The 16,724-nt window shown below is 27.2% G+C and overlaps 1 protein-coding gene across 1 annotated transcript in view; it reads right to left on the bottom strand.

Moving 5' to 3' along the window:
- Window positions 1–4,746: 4,746 nt before the first annotated feature.
- LOC117176320 overlaps window positions 4,747–16,724 on the bottom strand; it is a 556,505-nt gene continuing 544,527 nt past the window's right edge. Inside the window, exons 12-13 of the mRNA XM_033366539.1 lie at window positions 14,495–14,740; window positions 4,747–5,485 (exon numbers count right to left, since the gene is read on the bottom strand). Of these exons, the coding sequence (XP_033222430.1) occupies window positions 5,394–5,485; window positions 14,495–14,740 (338 nt within the window). The 3' untranslated portion in view covers window positions 4,747–5,393. The remainder of the gene's footprint in view (window positions 5,486–14,494; window positions 14,741–16,724) is intronic.

Here is a 16,724-nt window from a genome sequence, read left to right as displayed (position 1 = left end):
TACCATTATGAATAATTAATAATAGAACATCTCTCTGTTTATATCTCGCTTCAATTCATTCAAACATCGGCGAGGAAGCACATGCGATAGAGAAGTTTTTTTCAAAAATTAAATCATGACAACTCTCCGAATTAAGTTTTTTTGCTAATACACAGCTATTTTGAATAGAGTTATTTGTATAGCTATTTCAATGAGGCTAGTTCTTGTCAAAGTTCGGCGAAAATTAAATTTTTTTGGTAGAATTCAACTGTTTTTTATTAAAAATTCAACTACTTGGTTGAAATTTGAAACACTTGGAAAAAAATTTATTTTATCGATTAAAGATTTTTCTCTTTGGTTGAAAGTTGAACTAATTAATTAAAAATTTGTCCTTTTTGGTTAAATTCAACGTTTTTAATCTTTAAATCCTTCTTAAAAACTTTTTGGTTGAAAATGTAACTATTTTGGTGAAAATTCATTTTTTTGTAGAGCATTAATTAAATGAAAATTTCACTCATTCATTTTTTAAATGTATCTTTTTTAGTTTAAAAATCAACAATTTGGTAGAAAATTCATGCATTTTATTAAAAGTGCGTCTCCTTTAGCTTGAAAATTAATCATGTTGGTTAAAAATAAATATTTTTGGTTGAAAAATAATGTATTTGGTTAAATATTTAACTATTATTATTTTTAAAAGTTCTTATTTTGCTTTCAAACTAATCCTTTATAGTTAAAAATTCAACTATGTGATTAGAAATTCATATTACTATGTAGAAAATTATTCTTGTTGGAAAATTCATCTATTTTTGTGAAAACTCATTTCTTTGATTGAAAATTGATCTTTTTTAGTTTAAAAATCAAACATTTGGTAGAAAATTCATTTATTTTATTGAAAGTTCGTTTCTTCTTTAAAATTATTCTTGTTGGTTAAAAATTAATCTTTTTGGTCGAGAATTGAACTATTATTTTTCAAAATAGTTTTTATTCTGCTTGCATATTTTTTTAGTAGAAAATTCAACTATGTAATTAAAAATTCATATTTTTTGGTAGAAAATTACTCTCGTTTGCAAATAGATCTTAGTTGTGAAAATTCGCTTGTTTTCGTTGAAAATTCAACTATTTTGTTGAAACTCCTTTTCTTGGTTTAAAATGATATATTTTCATAAACTGAAAAACAGACTTCCATTTTTGGTTAAAAATTTGTCTTCTTTAGTTTAAAGTTCAACTATATGGTTAAAAATTCATATATTCGGTTGCAAATTCGTCTTAATTGGTAGAATATTATTCCTCTTGTTTGAAAATGGTGGAAAATTTACCGATTTTGTTCGAAATTCGTTTTCTTTTTGGTCAAAAACTCTTTTTTTTGCTGTATATTTAACTATTTAATTTTTTTTAAATAATTTTTTCTAGATGAAAATTCAGTTCCTTTGGTTAAAATTGAACTATACCATGATATAATTTATATATCATTTCTGGTTTAAAATTTGTCTTTTTTGTTGAAAATTCAAGTAGGCGATTAAAAATTCATACTATTTTATGAAAATTCATTTGTTTTCGTTGAAATTTTTACTATTTTGTTGAAATTTCTTTTTTTGGTTAAAAATTATATATTTTTTTTTACATTGAAAATTAAACTATTCCATTTTTGATTAAAAATTTGTATTGTTTAATTGAAAAATCAAATATATGGTTAAAAATTCATTTATTTCGTTGAAAATTCGTCTTTATTGGTAGAATATTATTCTGCTTGTTTGAAAATGGTTGAAAATTTACCGATTTTGTTCGAAACTCGTTTTCTTTTTAGTTAAAAACTCTTTTTTTTCGCTCAATATTTAAGTATTTCATTTTGTAAAATGATTTTTTCTACTAAAAAATCATTTCCATTGGTTAAAATTGAACTATATCATGATATCATTCATAAAGAATTTCTGGTTAAAATTTGATCTTTTTAGTTAAAAATTCAAGCATGTGCTTGAAAATTCATGTTGTTTTCTTGAAAACTCGTATTTTTTGGTAGAAAATTACTCTTGTTGTTTTTAAATTCATATCTTTGGTATATATTTGAAATATTTTGTTAAAAAATCGATTGTTTTGTTACAAATTAATTTGTTTAACTAAAAATTTAAGTACTCAATTTCTTTATGGAAATTTAGAATTTTTCATTATAAATTTATTGTAAATACATAATCGAATTATCGCTTATCCAATTTTTTAATTGAAAATTTAAATAATCCATTTTTGGTTAAAACTGTACCCTTTTTAGGAAAAATCTCTAATGTTTGGTTTAAAATTCATGTATTTTGTTTGAAACTTGCCTTTCTCTTATCAAATAATCTTCCTGTTTAAAAATGTACCTTTTTGTTTGAAAATTGAAGTACTTCAATTTTCGTTTAAAATTTAGATTTATTAGTTAAAAATTCAGCTATTCGGTGTAAAAAATAGAGAAATTCATGAAAACAGATACTTTAAAATACTTTTTCAGTAGAAAATAAAGTTAGATTTGTGAAATTTAGAATTATGCAAGAAAAACTGATTAGTAATTAAAATATTAAATCTTTTTAAATGAATTACTTATACTTTCACTTTGTTTTATAAATAATTTCGATATTTTCGAAACTTCAACTAGAACAGTTAGCGCTATCGAGCGACTGGTAAGCTCCCCTATTAGTTTGTAATTGATCCAAAAAAAATTATTAAAAATATTAATGATTTTCTATTTTTCCAATATATCTTTTCTCCAGCAGAATGGATTTTGAACAGAAGACTTCAAGGAGTTGCAACTATTTAATTTTCAAAAAAGGGAAAAAAATGACGTGTTATGCTTCCTCGTCTAACACAATATCGTGTCGGTATTACTTTTCTTGAGTGGATTTTCGAAGTTCAGTGTCTCGAAAAATCAAGAACTTCTTTGATATTGCACGAGAGTCAGTGGAAGGAGTTGCAGATGGCAAAGAGGAAATAAAACTGGCGATCTTCTTCGGCGACAAATTAATCACAGTTACAGCAATTTACATTTTACACCATTGTCCCCGAAAGATTTGTCGTTTTTCATTTCCTTTGCGCAATTTTTCCTATCCAGCTTCGACTCCAGCGATCAAATAATCTAATTAATTACAGAGTAGGTAATATTGCGCTGAATCACTTGGTTAATACCTTAACTTCCTTTTATTGTTAGTTACATCCAACAAGGATCGTGCCTTAATCAATAAAGTTGCAAAAGGACATATTCTCAATATGTACAAATTAAAAAAATTATTATCGACTTCAGAGAGAGTTCAAATTTGCTCGATTTCACATCAAATTTAAAGCCAATCAAATTTCACAGAACAGTGAAATTCAGTGGCGCGCTACACGCACATGTAGCTTCTCAATTTGACGGAGAAAATAATTTTGATTACAAATAAATAACATGTCGAATAACTATTAATTTTGGATGTTTATTTTTTTTGTTATCTAGTTTCACTAAGAATCTTAAGAAAATTCAAAAAGTTTTTTGAAAATTTCAGATAGGAAAAATCAAAATTTCAATAAAAAATTCATCGTTAGCCAAATAGTGGAATTTTCCAACAAAAAAGATTAATTCTCATCGAGAAATGTAACAGCTGATATTTCAGTTCAAAAATAATTTTCAAACAAAATGATGAATCATTTATAAAAAAAATTACTCTTTAACAAAGTAGTTCAAATTTTAGCCAAGTAGTTGAATTTTTAACAAAAACTGTGAATCCTTAACGAAACATGTAATATTTTCATCCAAAAAATGTTAATTTTAAATCAAAAACACCTAAATATTTTAATTAGCAAATAAAATTTATTTAAAATTTAAAAATAAAAATGTTTAAATCCATAAGTAGTTACATTTTCAGCCAGGGAGTCAAATTTTAAACTAAAATGATAAATATTCAACTAAACAATTGCATTTTTAAGAAAGTAGTTTAAATTTCAACTAAGAGATTGAATTTTCAAAAAAAAAAAGAGTTAAAATCATTCAAAAAGATTAACTTTCAACAAAACAGTTGAATCCTAAACTGAAAAATATTTTTATTTGAAATCAAACAGTTCAAATTTTAATTTGAAAAATATGAAATTGATAACAAAAAAGATGATTTTTTTAAGCAGAAAAGACGAATTTTAAAAAAAAATTGTTCGATTCTTTTAAAGTTTCTCTGTTTATTTGTATTAAAATTACACACATATGTTTTGTCTAGGTTCTTCGAGAAAACTCAAATAAATTTTTGAAGATTTAAGATAGTTGAAAAAGTATCTAAAAAATTTCTATAATAAGATTCTATTTTTTAGGATTTTACGAAATGCAAGGAAAAATTTGAATGTTTAAAAAATATTCATGACTTTTTGATATTTGGAGAAAGTGTTCATATATTTGATCAATTAAAATAAATCTTTGAATAAATAAATATCTCCAGGAATATAGTTTTTTATTATCCTGAACGAAAACTTGCCCTAAAATCTTCCAGATTCTTTTTCAAACATTTTAGAAAGCTTTTGGTATGCCTTAAAATCTTTTTAAATATTCTCTCAAAATAAATTTTGTAAAATAACAAATCATTTTGAATTTTATCAATAATCTTAAGAAAAGCATTGTAATATCTTAAAAGATTTTAAAATTCCTTACAGCTTTATTTTAAAGTATTCAAAACTTTATTTTAAAATATTCAAAAATCTAGATTTTACTAAAATTGGAATTAAACCAGTATAAAGATATTAAATTTATTTTAGATAATAAAGCCTCGACGCATAAAATAAAAAAAATAGTCGGCGAATTTAGAAACAACTTTCTGAAAATGTTATACGAAAAAAATGTTTCGTAACGTTTTTCCATTATAAATGAGAAATTAATGATTATAGATTTTGTATGAATTTGAGCAGATTTGAACATTGCATGAAGCTGATAAATCCCACCATATTTTCTTCTTCTAAGTGCTACTTTAAAATTTACCTCACGTACGGTTTACTTGCTATAAAACAAGATTTTCTTTAATTTCCGATGCGAGCAGCAATTTCGTACCGTGATATGGTCTAGCCCAGAGTTACAGAAGTAACCAATTATTTAGCAATTAGGAATTAGTAATTATTAATAAGTAATTAGTTACTTTCTATGAGCTATCAGTACAAAAAGAACGTATCATCAGGGGAAATTGATGTATATGTTCCTACTTCGCAACGTGGCAAATATTCGAAATTCATTTTTCGATAGATTTTATCTGCCTCGAGTATCTGCAAATAAACTTTCCCAGATATATAATATATTTATAGAGCCGAGTTTTAGAAGAATCTAAAACTCGCCGAACCAATCGGCATTCCGAGTTTTTTTTTCTATTTACAATATAAGAATGTTTCTCGAGATTACCAGAAACAAGTCGATTATTCGACTTTGAGTTTTCCTTCGCTTAGAATCACCTAAACATCACAAGAATTATCACGATCAGACTTATCAATAAATACGATGCTCGGTGACCAGCGCTGCTATTATCTTCTAGACATTGACCTGAAACAAAAAAAAAAAGAGGAAGGTTAGATTTTTTCACTATAATTATAGAGCGTTCAATTATTATCTTTTAATCTTTTAATCTTATGTAATTGTTACTGATTAAATTTTTAAAAATAAATTTATCTAGGGGTTATCCAAAAATTGGGCAAGACAATTTAGGGGGATTTGATCAAAACTGTTTCTTATTCAATAACAACGTAGTTTAACTTTTACCAAAAAATATGAATTTAAGGAACTGAGGAAAGATTTCCATTTTAAATTCAAAATAATTTAACGGAACCAAAAAGACAAATTTTTAACCAAATAATTGAATCTTCAACCAAATGAGATCAATTTTAAAATGAAATTGACGAATTTTCAACACAAGTTGATTTTTCAACTACGGAAGATTTTCCAGCCAATAAGGAAATAAGTTTTATACAAAATTTTAATTTTTTAAGCCAAAAAGGCGGGCTTTCTATAAAACACTTAAAGTTTTAACTAAATAGTTGAATTTTTAACCAAAAAAATAAATTTTCAATTAAGGAGATTAATTTTCTACCATAAAAGACGAATTAAAAAAAAATAAATAAATTTTCAATCAAATAGTTTCATTTTAAACCAAGAAGACTAAGTTTCTATTAATAACGGTGAAATGAAAAAAAATGTTGTGAAGTTCTAACCAATAGTTAAATTTTTAAGCGAAAAAGAACTTTAAATAAAAAATGGAAATAGTCAAATTTTTATTATAAAAAATTAGTTTTCAACAAGGAAACAACATTTTTCTACAAAAGAGTTGAATTTTCTACAAATAGCTGAATATTACAGTAAAGAAGACGATTATATTACAAAAAGTAGAATTTTCAATAAAAAAAATAAATAAATTTTTAACCAATACTTAAATTTACAAACAAAAAAAGAAACAATTTTAGATAAAAAATGCAATGATCAAATTTTTTTTATAAGAAATCAGTTTAAAAAAAACTACTTTTCTACAAAACAGTTGATTTTTTAACAAAAAGAGGATAATGCATCTTAAATGTTGAATTTGCAAGCCAAAAAGAAAAGGTTTGTACGAAATGGGCGAAGTTGTAACTAAATAATTAAATTTTCAACCAAAAGATGAATTTTTAACCAAGGAGACTAATTATCTGCCCAAAAAGACGAATTTTTAATAAAATAAGAAAAATGGTAATCAAATGATTGAATGTTTAACCAAGCAGTATATTTTTCTACCTAAAAAGACGAATTTTCAACAAAATAAATAAATTCTTAATGAACTAGTTGAATTTTAAACCAAGGAGACTAATTTTATGCCCAAAAAGACGAATTTTCAGCGACACGAATAAAGTTTTAATCAAATAGTTGAGTTTTCAACCAAGGGAACTAATTTTCTACCAAAAGACGAGTTTTACAAAAATTACATACATTTTCAACCTATATTAAAATTTTTAAACAGAAAAAGAACAATTTTAAATCAAAAATGCAATGGTAAGATTTTTATTATAAAAAGCTAGTTTTCAATAAACAAAGAAAAAACTTTTTTCTATAAAACAGTTGAATTTTCTATCAAATAGTTGAATTTTCAACCAAAAGAGATACATTTTTCCATAAAAAGGAGCTTTCAACATGAGTTAAATCTGCAACTACAAAAGATTTTCAGTTAATAAAGGAATAAAGGAAAAAATTAATTAATTTTTGCCAAAAAATACGAATTTTCAACAAAACACATATACGTTGAAACAAGCAGATGAATTGTCAACCAGGAAGATTAATTTTTTACAACAACAAAAAATTAATTTTTAAACAAATAAATACATTTTAAATCAAATAGTTGAATTTTCAAACATACATTTGAATTTGTTAGCTAAAAAATATCTATTTAAAATCGAAGATGCAATAGTCCGCTAAAATACTCTACGTAATTTATACACGGTCCCTAAGATCTACAAGGTTTTTGAATATTTAAAATGAATCTAAGCCATTTTCTAAGATTTTTGAAGAGGGCAATGATTTTAAGGGATTTTAAAAGCTGTCAAAAGCTGTTTTGTAACAAATCTTCAGCATATTTACTGGGAATAATTGAGGGATTTTGTAGGGCTTTAAAGATTTTCAAATATTACAAGGTACTTTCAAGGATTTCAAAGAATTTTAAAGATTTTGACGATTTTAATTAGTTAATTTTTTTAAAAATATTAATAAAGAAACTTTATATGATATTCAAGGTTTCAAGATGTTACGTACGATTTTAAAGTGTTTCTAGGGATTTCAGAAGATATTTTTACATTTTCAAAGGATTTTAAAGAATATAGTGTATTTTGAAAAAATTTCGAGCAATTCAGTGAAATTTTAAAGAAGTTTATAGAATTCTAGAAAATTTAAAAGGATTTTGAAGACATTTAAAAGGATTTTGAAGATTTCATTGGGTTTTTAAAATTAGTTTTAACCTTTTTAAGGTATTTAAAAATATATTAAAGTTTTCAAGATGTTAACTATACGGGATCTCAAGGATTTTTAAGGATTTCATATAATTCGATAGATTTTGACATTTTCAAAGGGTTTTTAAGAACATACTGCATAGTATTTTGATCTTCTCTGGTTGATATTCATATGTTTCGTTGGGGTATCCTCTTGTTTGGCTAAGGATTTATCTGTCTTATTAAGAGCCCAATATTTGTCAATATTGTTTACTCTATTTGAAATTCTTCTCATGGCTTTTTCCAAATTCGCAAAATCCATTCGAAAAATCTCTCAGTTTTTTTATACGCATACGTGTGACAAATGCCGAATATTTCCATTATTTATAGAATATTGCAATACCGATCAACTTTATGAGTACTTTTCAAGGTTCCATTAATTTATTTGATTAAAACTTGATTTGGGATTCAATTAACGGTAAACAAGGAAAACGAATAGAACTAGGAAAAATTTCTAAATCCATTTCAATTTGATCCGAAATTCCTTTATAATAATTTTGAAAACGAAGTTTTGCGGCCACCCTGGCCTTCCTTTCTGAGCTTGAATGTTAGGAAATACTTTTAAATTCTCTTATATAGAGTGTTTGGACCTGATAAGAAAGGCGTATTACAATAGAGAAAATCGGGCGGCATACATAAGGCTTGATTATGCGGTTCGAAATTCTAGTCCTTCAATTTTAATAAAACTCTTCCGCTCTAGAAGGATCCACGTTCATGAATATGCATCACGAATCATTAATTTTGCAGTTCCTTGGTAAGGCGCTGTATGAATTTCCTGCCTGCTCTCCTTGCAGCTTCTCAATTGCACTTCTAGGGACATTTCGAATTCCGACAATAGAGAGTTTAGGAGAGTGTATGAGAAGCCTCTTAGCACTGTTGCATTTTCAGTTTCGATGCTTGTTTGAACTGAGAGTCTTCACTGAATTACAAATTAATTAGAATAGTTCTAGACATTTCTAAGGGGCCGTAATTAAAGCACGTAACGGATTATAAGCCTACTCTACGACACCCCTCTGTAACCAAACGTAAGAAAATATTTCTACCCCCCCCCCCCCCCCCTCCTTTACTGTACGTAATATTTTGTTTCAATAAATGTTTTGTGAGTTATTGCTTGTAGAATTAGACAGGGTGTCCGAGAGCTTCATTTTCAAAATTCCCTGATTTTTCCTTGACTAATTTTTCATTTTCCTTGATCATTAATAGTCAAATTCCTGCATTTTAATCTTGTAATACTTTTAACATAGAATCTTTTATAAACGGAATAAAACAGCATTTCAGATAAAAATGTAAAGTTTTCAAATTTATTAATTTATTTTTTACAAAAAAATGTATTTTCTACTATAAAAGATTAACTTTTTTTATAAAATACTTGAATTTGCAATAAAATAATTCATTTTTAACCTAATAATTAAATTTTCAAACCTAAAAAGATAAATTTCCAACAAAACAGTATAATAGTTTAGATTTGGATAAAAAAATATGAAATTTATACACAAAAAAAAAGAATTTTAAAATCATAAAAAGACGAATTTTCAATAAAAAAAGATTTTTCACTCAAGGAAGAAATAAAATTTTATCTAAATTATTTTTACAACAAATAAAGATATTTGACTCTAGAAATAAATAAAAGTTTATTTAAATTGTGAAACCATCTGTATGTATGATTTTTTTACAAGATTGTTAAATTTTCGACCAAGTAGTTGCATTTTTCCCGTGAAAAATGAAAATTTGACTGAAACCGGTTAATTTTGAACCCAATAAGACGAATTTTTAACAAAACAATTTAATTGTCAACCTAGAACTGAATCAACAGAAATGAGCAAGCCATGCCCGAAACCGGTCTTATATTGGGAGTTGAATGTAATTGATATTTCTAGACAATTTTGGAATGTATTGAACTACAGGGTAGACGGAGTACAATTTTTCAGTGTACAGAGTTTATTTTTTAACCCCTCGCCCCTGAGGTCAATTATGGCTTATTTCTGCTTTGGATCAAATATGGATTAGGATTGAAAAATAGGCTAATTTCAATAGTTTTTTTAAGTTCAGGTTAGAATAAAAAAATGTTTTAGACGAAAATGATTCAATTTTTTCAATTTTTTGCAATGAATAAAGATTTGATACAAAACAGAAATAAGCCATAATTATCTAACAAATATGTGATTTTAGCATTTATTCAGTAAACTGAGACAATTAATCGGTCAAATAATCAGTACTTCATAGAGTGTCTTCAACAGAAGGTCAAGCTCGTTAGCCAGCCATTTTTGATATAAATTTAAAAAGTGAAAGCATTATCAACATTTTTGAGACCACTTTTTTCAAGATTTTAAAATTCTATGTACGGTCGTTTGTAGTACTCGAAATCTCGAACAATTTATCTTTACGACTTTAAAAAAATGCAAATTAACAGCGTTATAGCATTCTCAAAATACAAACAAAATGAACTTTTTAAATATTCTCCAATATTCTTGAATCTTACGGAATACTCAGCGATTTTGTGCAATGCACTAAAATGATAAATAATTGTATTGAAAATTCCTTGGTTAACCAATTCTATAAAAATTGTGAAATATTATGAAAGTTTCTTACTTTCTGATAGTGTTCTTAAACATAATATTTTTCTATTCCTAACATTAGTTTTAATTAGTTTTAAATTCTAGATCAAATCCATTTCAAATCAAGCAGGTTCTGGTTTTCCAGAAGTTTTTTTTTTCCTTAAAATCAAATTATCGCTTTTTCTCCATGGTTTACAAGAAAAATGATATTCGCAGGAAAAATAATTTTAGTTGAAAGACTTATTTGCTGTGGACAGATTTAGATATTTTTACATTCTCATCATTTATGATTGAGAAAGAATTAGAATTGTCGGAAATTTGACATCACACTTTTTCAACGGATCTCCACGTTTCGAGACCCCCTGAATCCGAAAGTCAGGTTTTCATGATAGCGTGTGTCTGTCTGTCCGTCCGGCCGGCCGTCCGTCCATAAACACGATAACTCTCAAAAAAATGAACGAATCAAATTCATCTTTGGCACAATTTTTTTAGGTCCTAAAAGAAAGGACGAGTTCGTGAACCAGCCATTTTTGATAAAAATTGTAAAGTGAGCGCATTTTCAAAATTTTTGAGACCACTTTTTATGAATTTGAAAATTCTATGTACGGATATTTATAGTATTAAAAAGAACAAACAATTTATCCTAATGACTTTTTTCGACAAAAAGAACATTCTCAGAGTTACAGCGTTTTCAAAATTTTTTTAATCAACCGAAAATCAAAATTTGAAGCCGAAAAACGCACGATACGAAAAAAAGTCAAGAGAAGAAAAACATTTATTTTTGAAAGCTCTAAAAGATTATCATAACAAATTTTTGGATTTTCTTCAAAAATCGAAAATTCAAATTTTGATTGCACAAAAAATAATGGAAAATAAAAAAATCCATTTTGTGGACAAACTATGTAGGATACGAAAAAAGATGAATTAACAAAACTGGTTATCCCAAAAAGGATCTACAACTTTGTTAAGAATCACCTCTTGATAGGACGCCTACTTTTTGTTTTATTCGTGAAAAATAACGAGAGATTCTACCGTCGCGCGCCCTTTTCAGTTTTTTTTTATAAATAAATAAATATGACGAAAAAAATGGCAATTTTTATATTTGACGTTTTCGGTGCTCGTCAATAATAGGAAAATTGTTTTAAACGCCAACGTTTCATAGATTTACATTATATAAAGATATTTCACCATGATACAATAAACCAAAAAAAATTGTATAAAAAAATTATTTGTGGAAAATGTGTTTTCTATAATTTTCAATAATTTAACGTTTTTTTAAGTTATATTGCAAGAAATTTGAATGGAAACAATATTTTAATTTAAAAAATTTCTTTTAAGACTATTCTTGTTAATATTATAAAATAATTTAATAAACAAATGCATTATTCAGGCATTTGTCGTCACAAAAGTTCGTTTTTTTCGACGTTAATTTTTTAAAATTAGGAACCTAATGATAATTTCAGAAAAATTCATAATTTGTTGATAAGTTTTTTTATTTTTGTTTTAAATTTAATAAATAAATGCATTATTTGGGCATTTGTCGAATTGATGTTTTTGTTAAGTAAATTTAAAACTCTAGGAGATAAACTTTCTTCAAACTCGTGAGTATCCCCACTTTTCCCATGGTATAGAATTGATTTATATTAATTATTAAATATATTATTTAATCATTCCTTGTATTCAAACCCTTTTGTGTTGGCCAACTGTAAGTACTGACTAGAAAAAATAATTTTTTTTTAATTAAAAGGACTGACTTTGAAAAAAACGAGTTTTTACGTCGATAAATGTCCGAACAATGCATTTTTGAATTAAATTTGTTTAACAAAAACACAAAATTAATCAACTAATTATGAATGTTACTGAAATTATCGTATAGTTACTAATTAAAAGGATTGCCATTGAAAACAACGAGTTTTGTCGTCGACAACTGCTCAAACAATGCAATTGTTTATTAAATTTGTTTAAAAAAATCATAAGGTTTATCAACAAAGTATGAATTTTTCTGAAATTATCAAGAGGTTCCTAATTTTTAAAAAATGACATCAAATAAAACGAAATTTTCTGACGACAAATGCATGAATAATGCATTTATTTATTATATTTGTTTATAATATTAACAAGAAAAGCCGTAAGAGACATTTTTTTTATTAAAATATTGAATCCATTCAAATTTATTGCAGTATAACTTGAAAAACGTTAAATTATTGAAAATGATAGGAAACACATTTTCAACAAATAATTTGTTTATAACCATTTTTTGTTTATTGTATCATGGTGAAATATCTTTATATAATGTAAATCTATGAAACGTCGGCGTTTAAAACAATTTTCCTATTATTGACGAGCACCGAGAACGTCAAATATAAAAATTGCCATTTTTTTCGTCATATTTATTTATTTATAAAAAAGTTGAAAAACTAAATTAAAAATCAGGCTCGATAATATTCTTTGAAATTCTATCAGCTTTTATAAAAAAAAAAACATGGACTTTGTCAGAAAATAATCTTTTCACGTGTTCATAATTCAAAACAAAAATATATATATGTTTTCCTAAATGCGAACTAAATTAATAAAACCCAACAAGAAAATCCAACTAATTTTGTTAAAAGTGAATTCTTTTTGGCCAAAAACTCTACTATGAAATTTTTGGTACGGAATTATTTTTTGGTCGAAAATTCAATTGTTTTGCTGACCATATATTTTTTAGGATAGAAAATTCATCAAATTGGGGGAAAATTCGACATTTTGTTAAAATGTCAACTATTTTGTTGAAAATTTATATTCCATATTTAAAAATTCAACTGCTTTCTGAAAAATGTGTTCTTTTGGCTCGAAAATTTAATTATTTGGTTGGAAATGCAACCGTTTTTGGTTAAAGTTTAATCATTTTTGTTGGAAAATTCGACCATGTAGTTAAGAATTCAACGATTTGATTTAAATTCAACTATTTTGTTCTACCCTTTTCAGTCGAAATTCAACCACTTTGTTGAACTGTCTTTCTGGATTATGAATTAATCTTTTTGTAGATAAGTCATCTTTTTGGGTCAAAAATTATTTTTTAAATTTATTTTATATTGTAGACTTTTAAACAATCTACAATATTTTTGGTTAGAAATGCATACATTTTGGCTGAAAATTCTATTATTTTTGAAGAAAGTTTAACTAGTTGGTTGAAAATTAAATTATTTGACCGAAAATTCGTTTAGTTTATAATTACAAAGTCTTAACAGAATTCCTGTTAAATTAGTAAGAATTCAAGTTCAATTCCAAAAAATATTTTCAAATCGGTTCAAATCTTAGAAGCCCTACAAAAGACCTCACTTATTTAGACTATCTTCTTTAAAATCTTCCTGAAATCCTGGAAAATTGACTAAAATACGTCGAGACCTTCAAAATCCCTTAAAATCACTAAAATCTTAAAACCTTATAGGTCTCCTCAAATATTTAAAACTAAAAGCTCTTTAAACTGCTTTAGACGTTTTAAAAATACCCTAAAATCTGCAATAACCCTTTCAATTATTGAAATAAAAAATTACCCGCAATCTTTTCAAAAACCCTGAAATATTTCAAAAAATTTAAGACAATTGAGATAAACGAACCAAAGTTAAATAGTGATTAACCCATGAGTTAATTTATTCAAAGAAAATTTAAATTAATAAAAGTTACATTGTTGGATGCCCGTAGGGTACCACAGGGAGCAAACCTCGAAAATAGGGTACTATAGGGATCGGTCTGTAAGGCCTGAAACATAAATTTTGGTATCCGCGATCCTTCTACCGATTTAGCAACAGGTGAGATAAATCGCTGCTAAAAGTTGCATAATCGCCTCGCGATTGTCTGAAAACAGAGCAGAGGCTTTATTTAGAATTCCATTAGGGATTTCTCCCTTCGGAAAAGTTTGCTCTGCTCCAAAGCCCGCTTTACCGAAGAACAACATCACCCTACCGTAGGCCCCAAGCTTAGTTTAGATTGGGAGTTTTAATTTAATCTCTTACCGATGCTCGTCGCATTGAAGGCCAACATCGGAGGAGCTGTCGGAATCTCCCTGTGACAGGCGTCCGTGCTCGTAGTTAAACTCACGACACCTCCGCTTTCTCTGTACATGAAGCATAATCTTCTGCTGTTTCTGTAGGGCTGTGGCCTGTTGTTATCATTTGACCAGGCTGCTCTGCGAGCGAGTGGCGTCGCAATCACGAATTGAGTGCCCTCGCTGTCGAACCACCTTCCGTGACAAGAGTAAGCTGAAAAGCAAAGTGTTTTAAAAGTAAACCAAAAAGAAGATTATACAAATGAGATTGTGCTATACGGATAAGTGCTACGAGGCACTTTAGAGAAAAATGTTAATTGTTACAATCTAAACACACTCGGTAATGGAGGTCTAATCGGATTCAATTAATTAAGAGCCCTTCTCGGAGAAAAATGGATGTTCACTAGGGTGCACAGTAGGGTTATGTGAAAATAATAAAATTAGTCGAATCGTTTGAGCTGAGCAAAAAAAAAAGTGTGGGTTGACATCCGAAAAAAGTAAAAGAAAAAGATTTTTGAAATCGATTAATATCTTCTGTTCTCTTCTTTGAATTAAAAATTAAAAATGTTGAAAATCCAAAAAAATGTCCCTATTGCTTCGAAAATTATGGCGAATTTGTTCTGTGTACATTTTTTGCTACTGAATAATAATAAAAAATTATAAAGTACAAAAAAATCATTTTTGCTCAATTTATAATTTTTTGAAAATGGCAAAAAAACATGTTTTTTTTGGATTGAGTCCTATGCACACACTTTGAAAAAAGTTGAATATGTCGAACCAGAAATTTCTTCAGCTTGAACCAAAGAAAACAGCTGTTATTTTATTTTTTCCAAAAAAATTTTAATGATGTTTGCAAAAAATGATGGTGTTATTACGGCAGAACGATATTTTTGTAGGAATTCGCTGATGGACTCATTTGAGGTACAAAATCCACCCCCCCCCTCTATTGGGGCGGGGGTTAATGCGTAGAAGGATACTTGTTGATGGTATCCCGTTTTTAGCGAATAGGTAATAAAGAGCTCAGATAAAATTTTTTAGGCTTATCGGGGGGGGGGGGGGGGGGGGGGGGGGAGTACATTTCTGATTTCAGATTATATTTGGGTCATATTCAAAATTGTATACAATATATATTTCAGACATAAACTAAATATAATTTGCAATATAAAATCAATAATATATATTGCATATAATTCTTTAAATAAAGCAAATATAATTTCTAATATATATTGTGTATAATTGTTAATAAAAAGCAAATGTACTTTGTAATATAAGTCTAAAGAATTCTTAACTCAGCAATTTATTACCTGTTCGCTAAAAAAAACAGGATACCATCAACGAGTATCCCCCTACGCATTAACCCTTACCTAAATAGTGGGGGGCTGGATTTTGTACACAAAATGAGTCCATCAGCGATTTCCTACAAAAATATCGTTCTGCCGTAATAACACCATCATTTTTTGGGTCTAAAAACTTAGTTTGATCGAGTCGTCAAAATCGCTAAAAAACGTGAAATTGACAATATTTGAATGCTTGAAACATCATTAACAAAACTTTTTCGGAAAAAAAAATAACAGATTTTTTCTTAGGTTCAAGCTGAAGAAATTTCAGATTCGACATATTCAACTTTTTTCAAAATGTGTGCACAGGACTCAAACCCAAAAAGAAACATGTTTTTTGCCATTTTCAAAAAATTCTAAATTGAGCAAAAAATTTTTTTATTTATAATTTATTATTATTATTCAGTAGCAAAAACTGTATATAGAAAAAATTCTCCATAATTTTCGAAGCAATAGGGAAATTTTTTGGAATTTTCAAAATTTTCAAATCAAAAAAGGGAATTGAAGATATTAACCGATTTCAAATTTTTTTTTGGTACTTTTTTCGGATGCCAATCCATAAATTTTTTTGCTCAGCTCAAGCTATTCGACTAATTTAATCCTTTTCACTCCGTCCTAGTGCACAGTGGTCAAAAATCGAGAAAAGGTAGTCAAATTTTGCAAATTTTTTCTCAAGGGCTTTTTACAAATAGATACGCTTCAGTAGTAGATGTGTAATTTATTTTTACATTCAATAACAATAATAGCTTTTTTTGGCTCCGAAATTTACCAGGTGTATACATATGAAACCGGTATTGCCATTTAGCGGCCAGTAGGCACACTTGTAGGCACTGTCGGAACTTACCATTTGTGCTAATTGGC

The sequence above is a fragment of the Belonocnema kinseyi genome, chromosome 7 (genome assembly GCF_010883055.1).
Source record: "Belonocnema kinseyi isolate 2016_QV_RU_SX_M_011 chromosome 7, B_treatae_v1, whole genome shotgun sequence".
NCBI classification, from domain to species: domain Eukaryota; kingdom Metazoa; phylum Arthropoda; class Insecta; order Hymenoptera; family Cynipidae; genus Belonocnema; species Belonocnema kinseyi.
The sequence above is the reverse complement of the archived record's forward strand: the minus strand, read 5'-3'. Positions and strand labels throughout refer to the sequence as shown.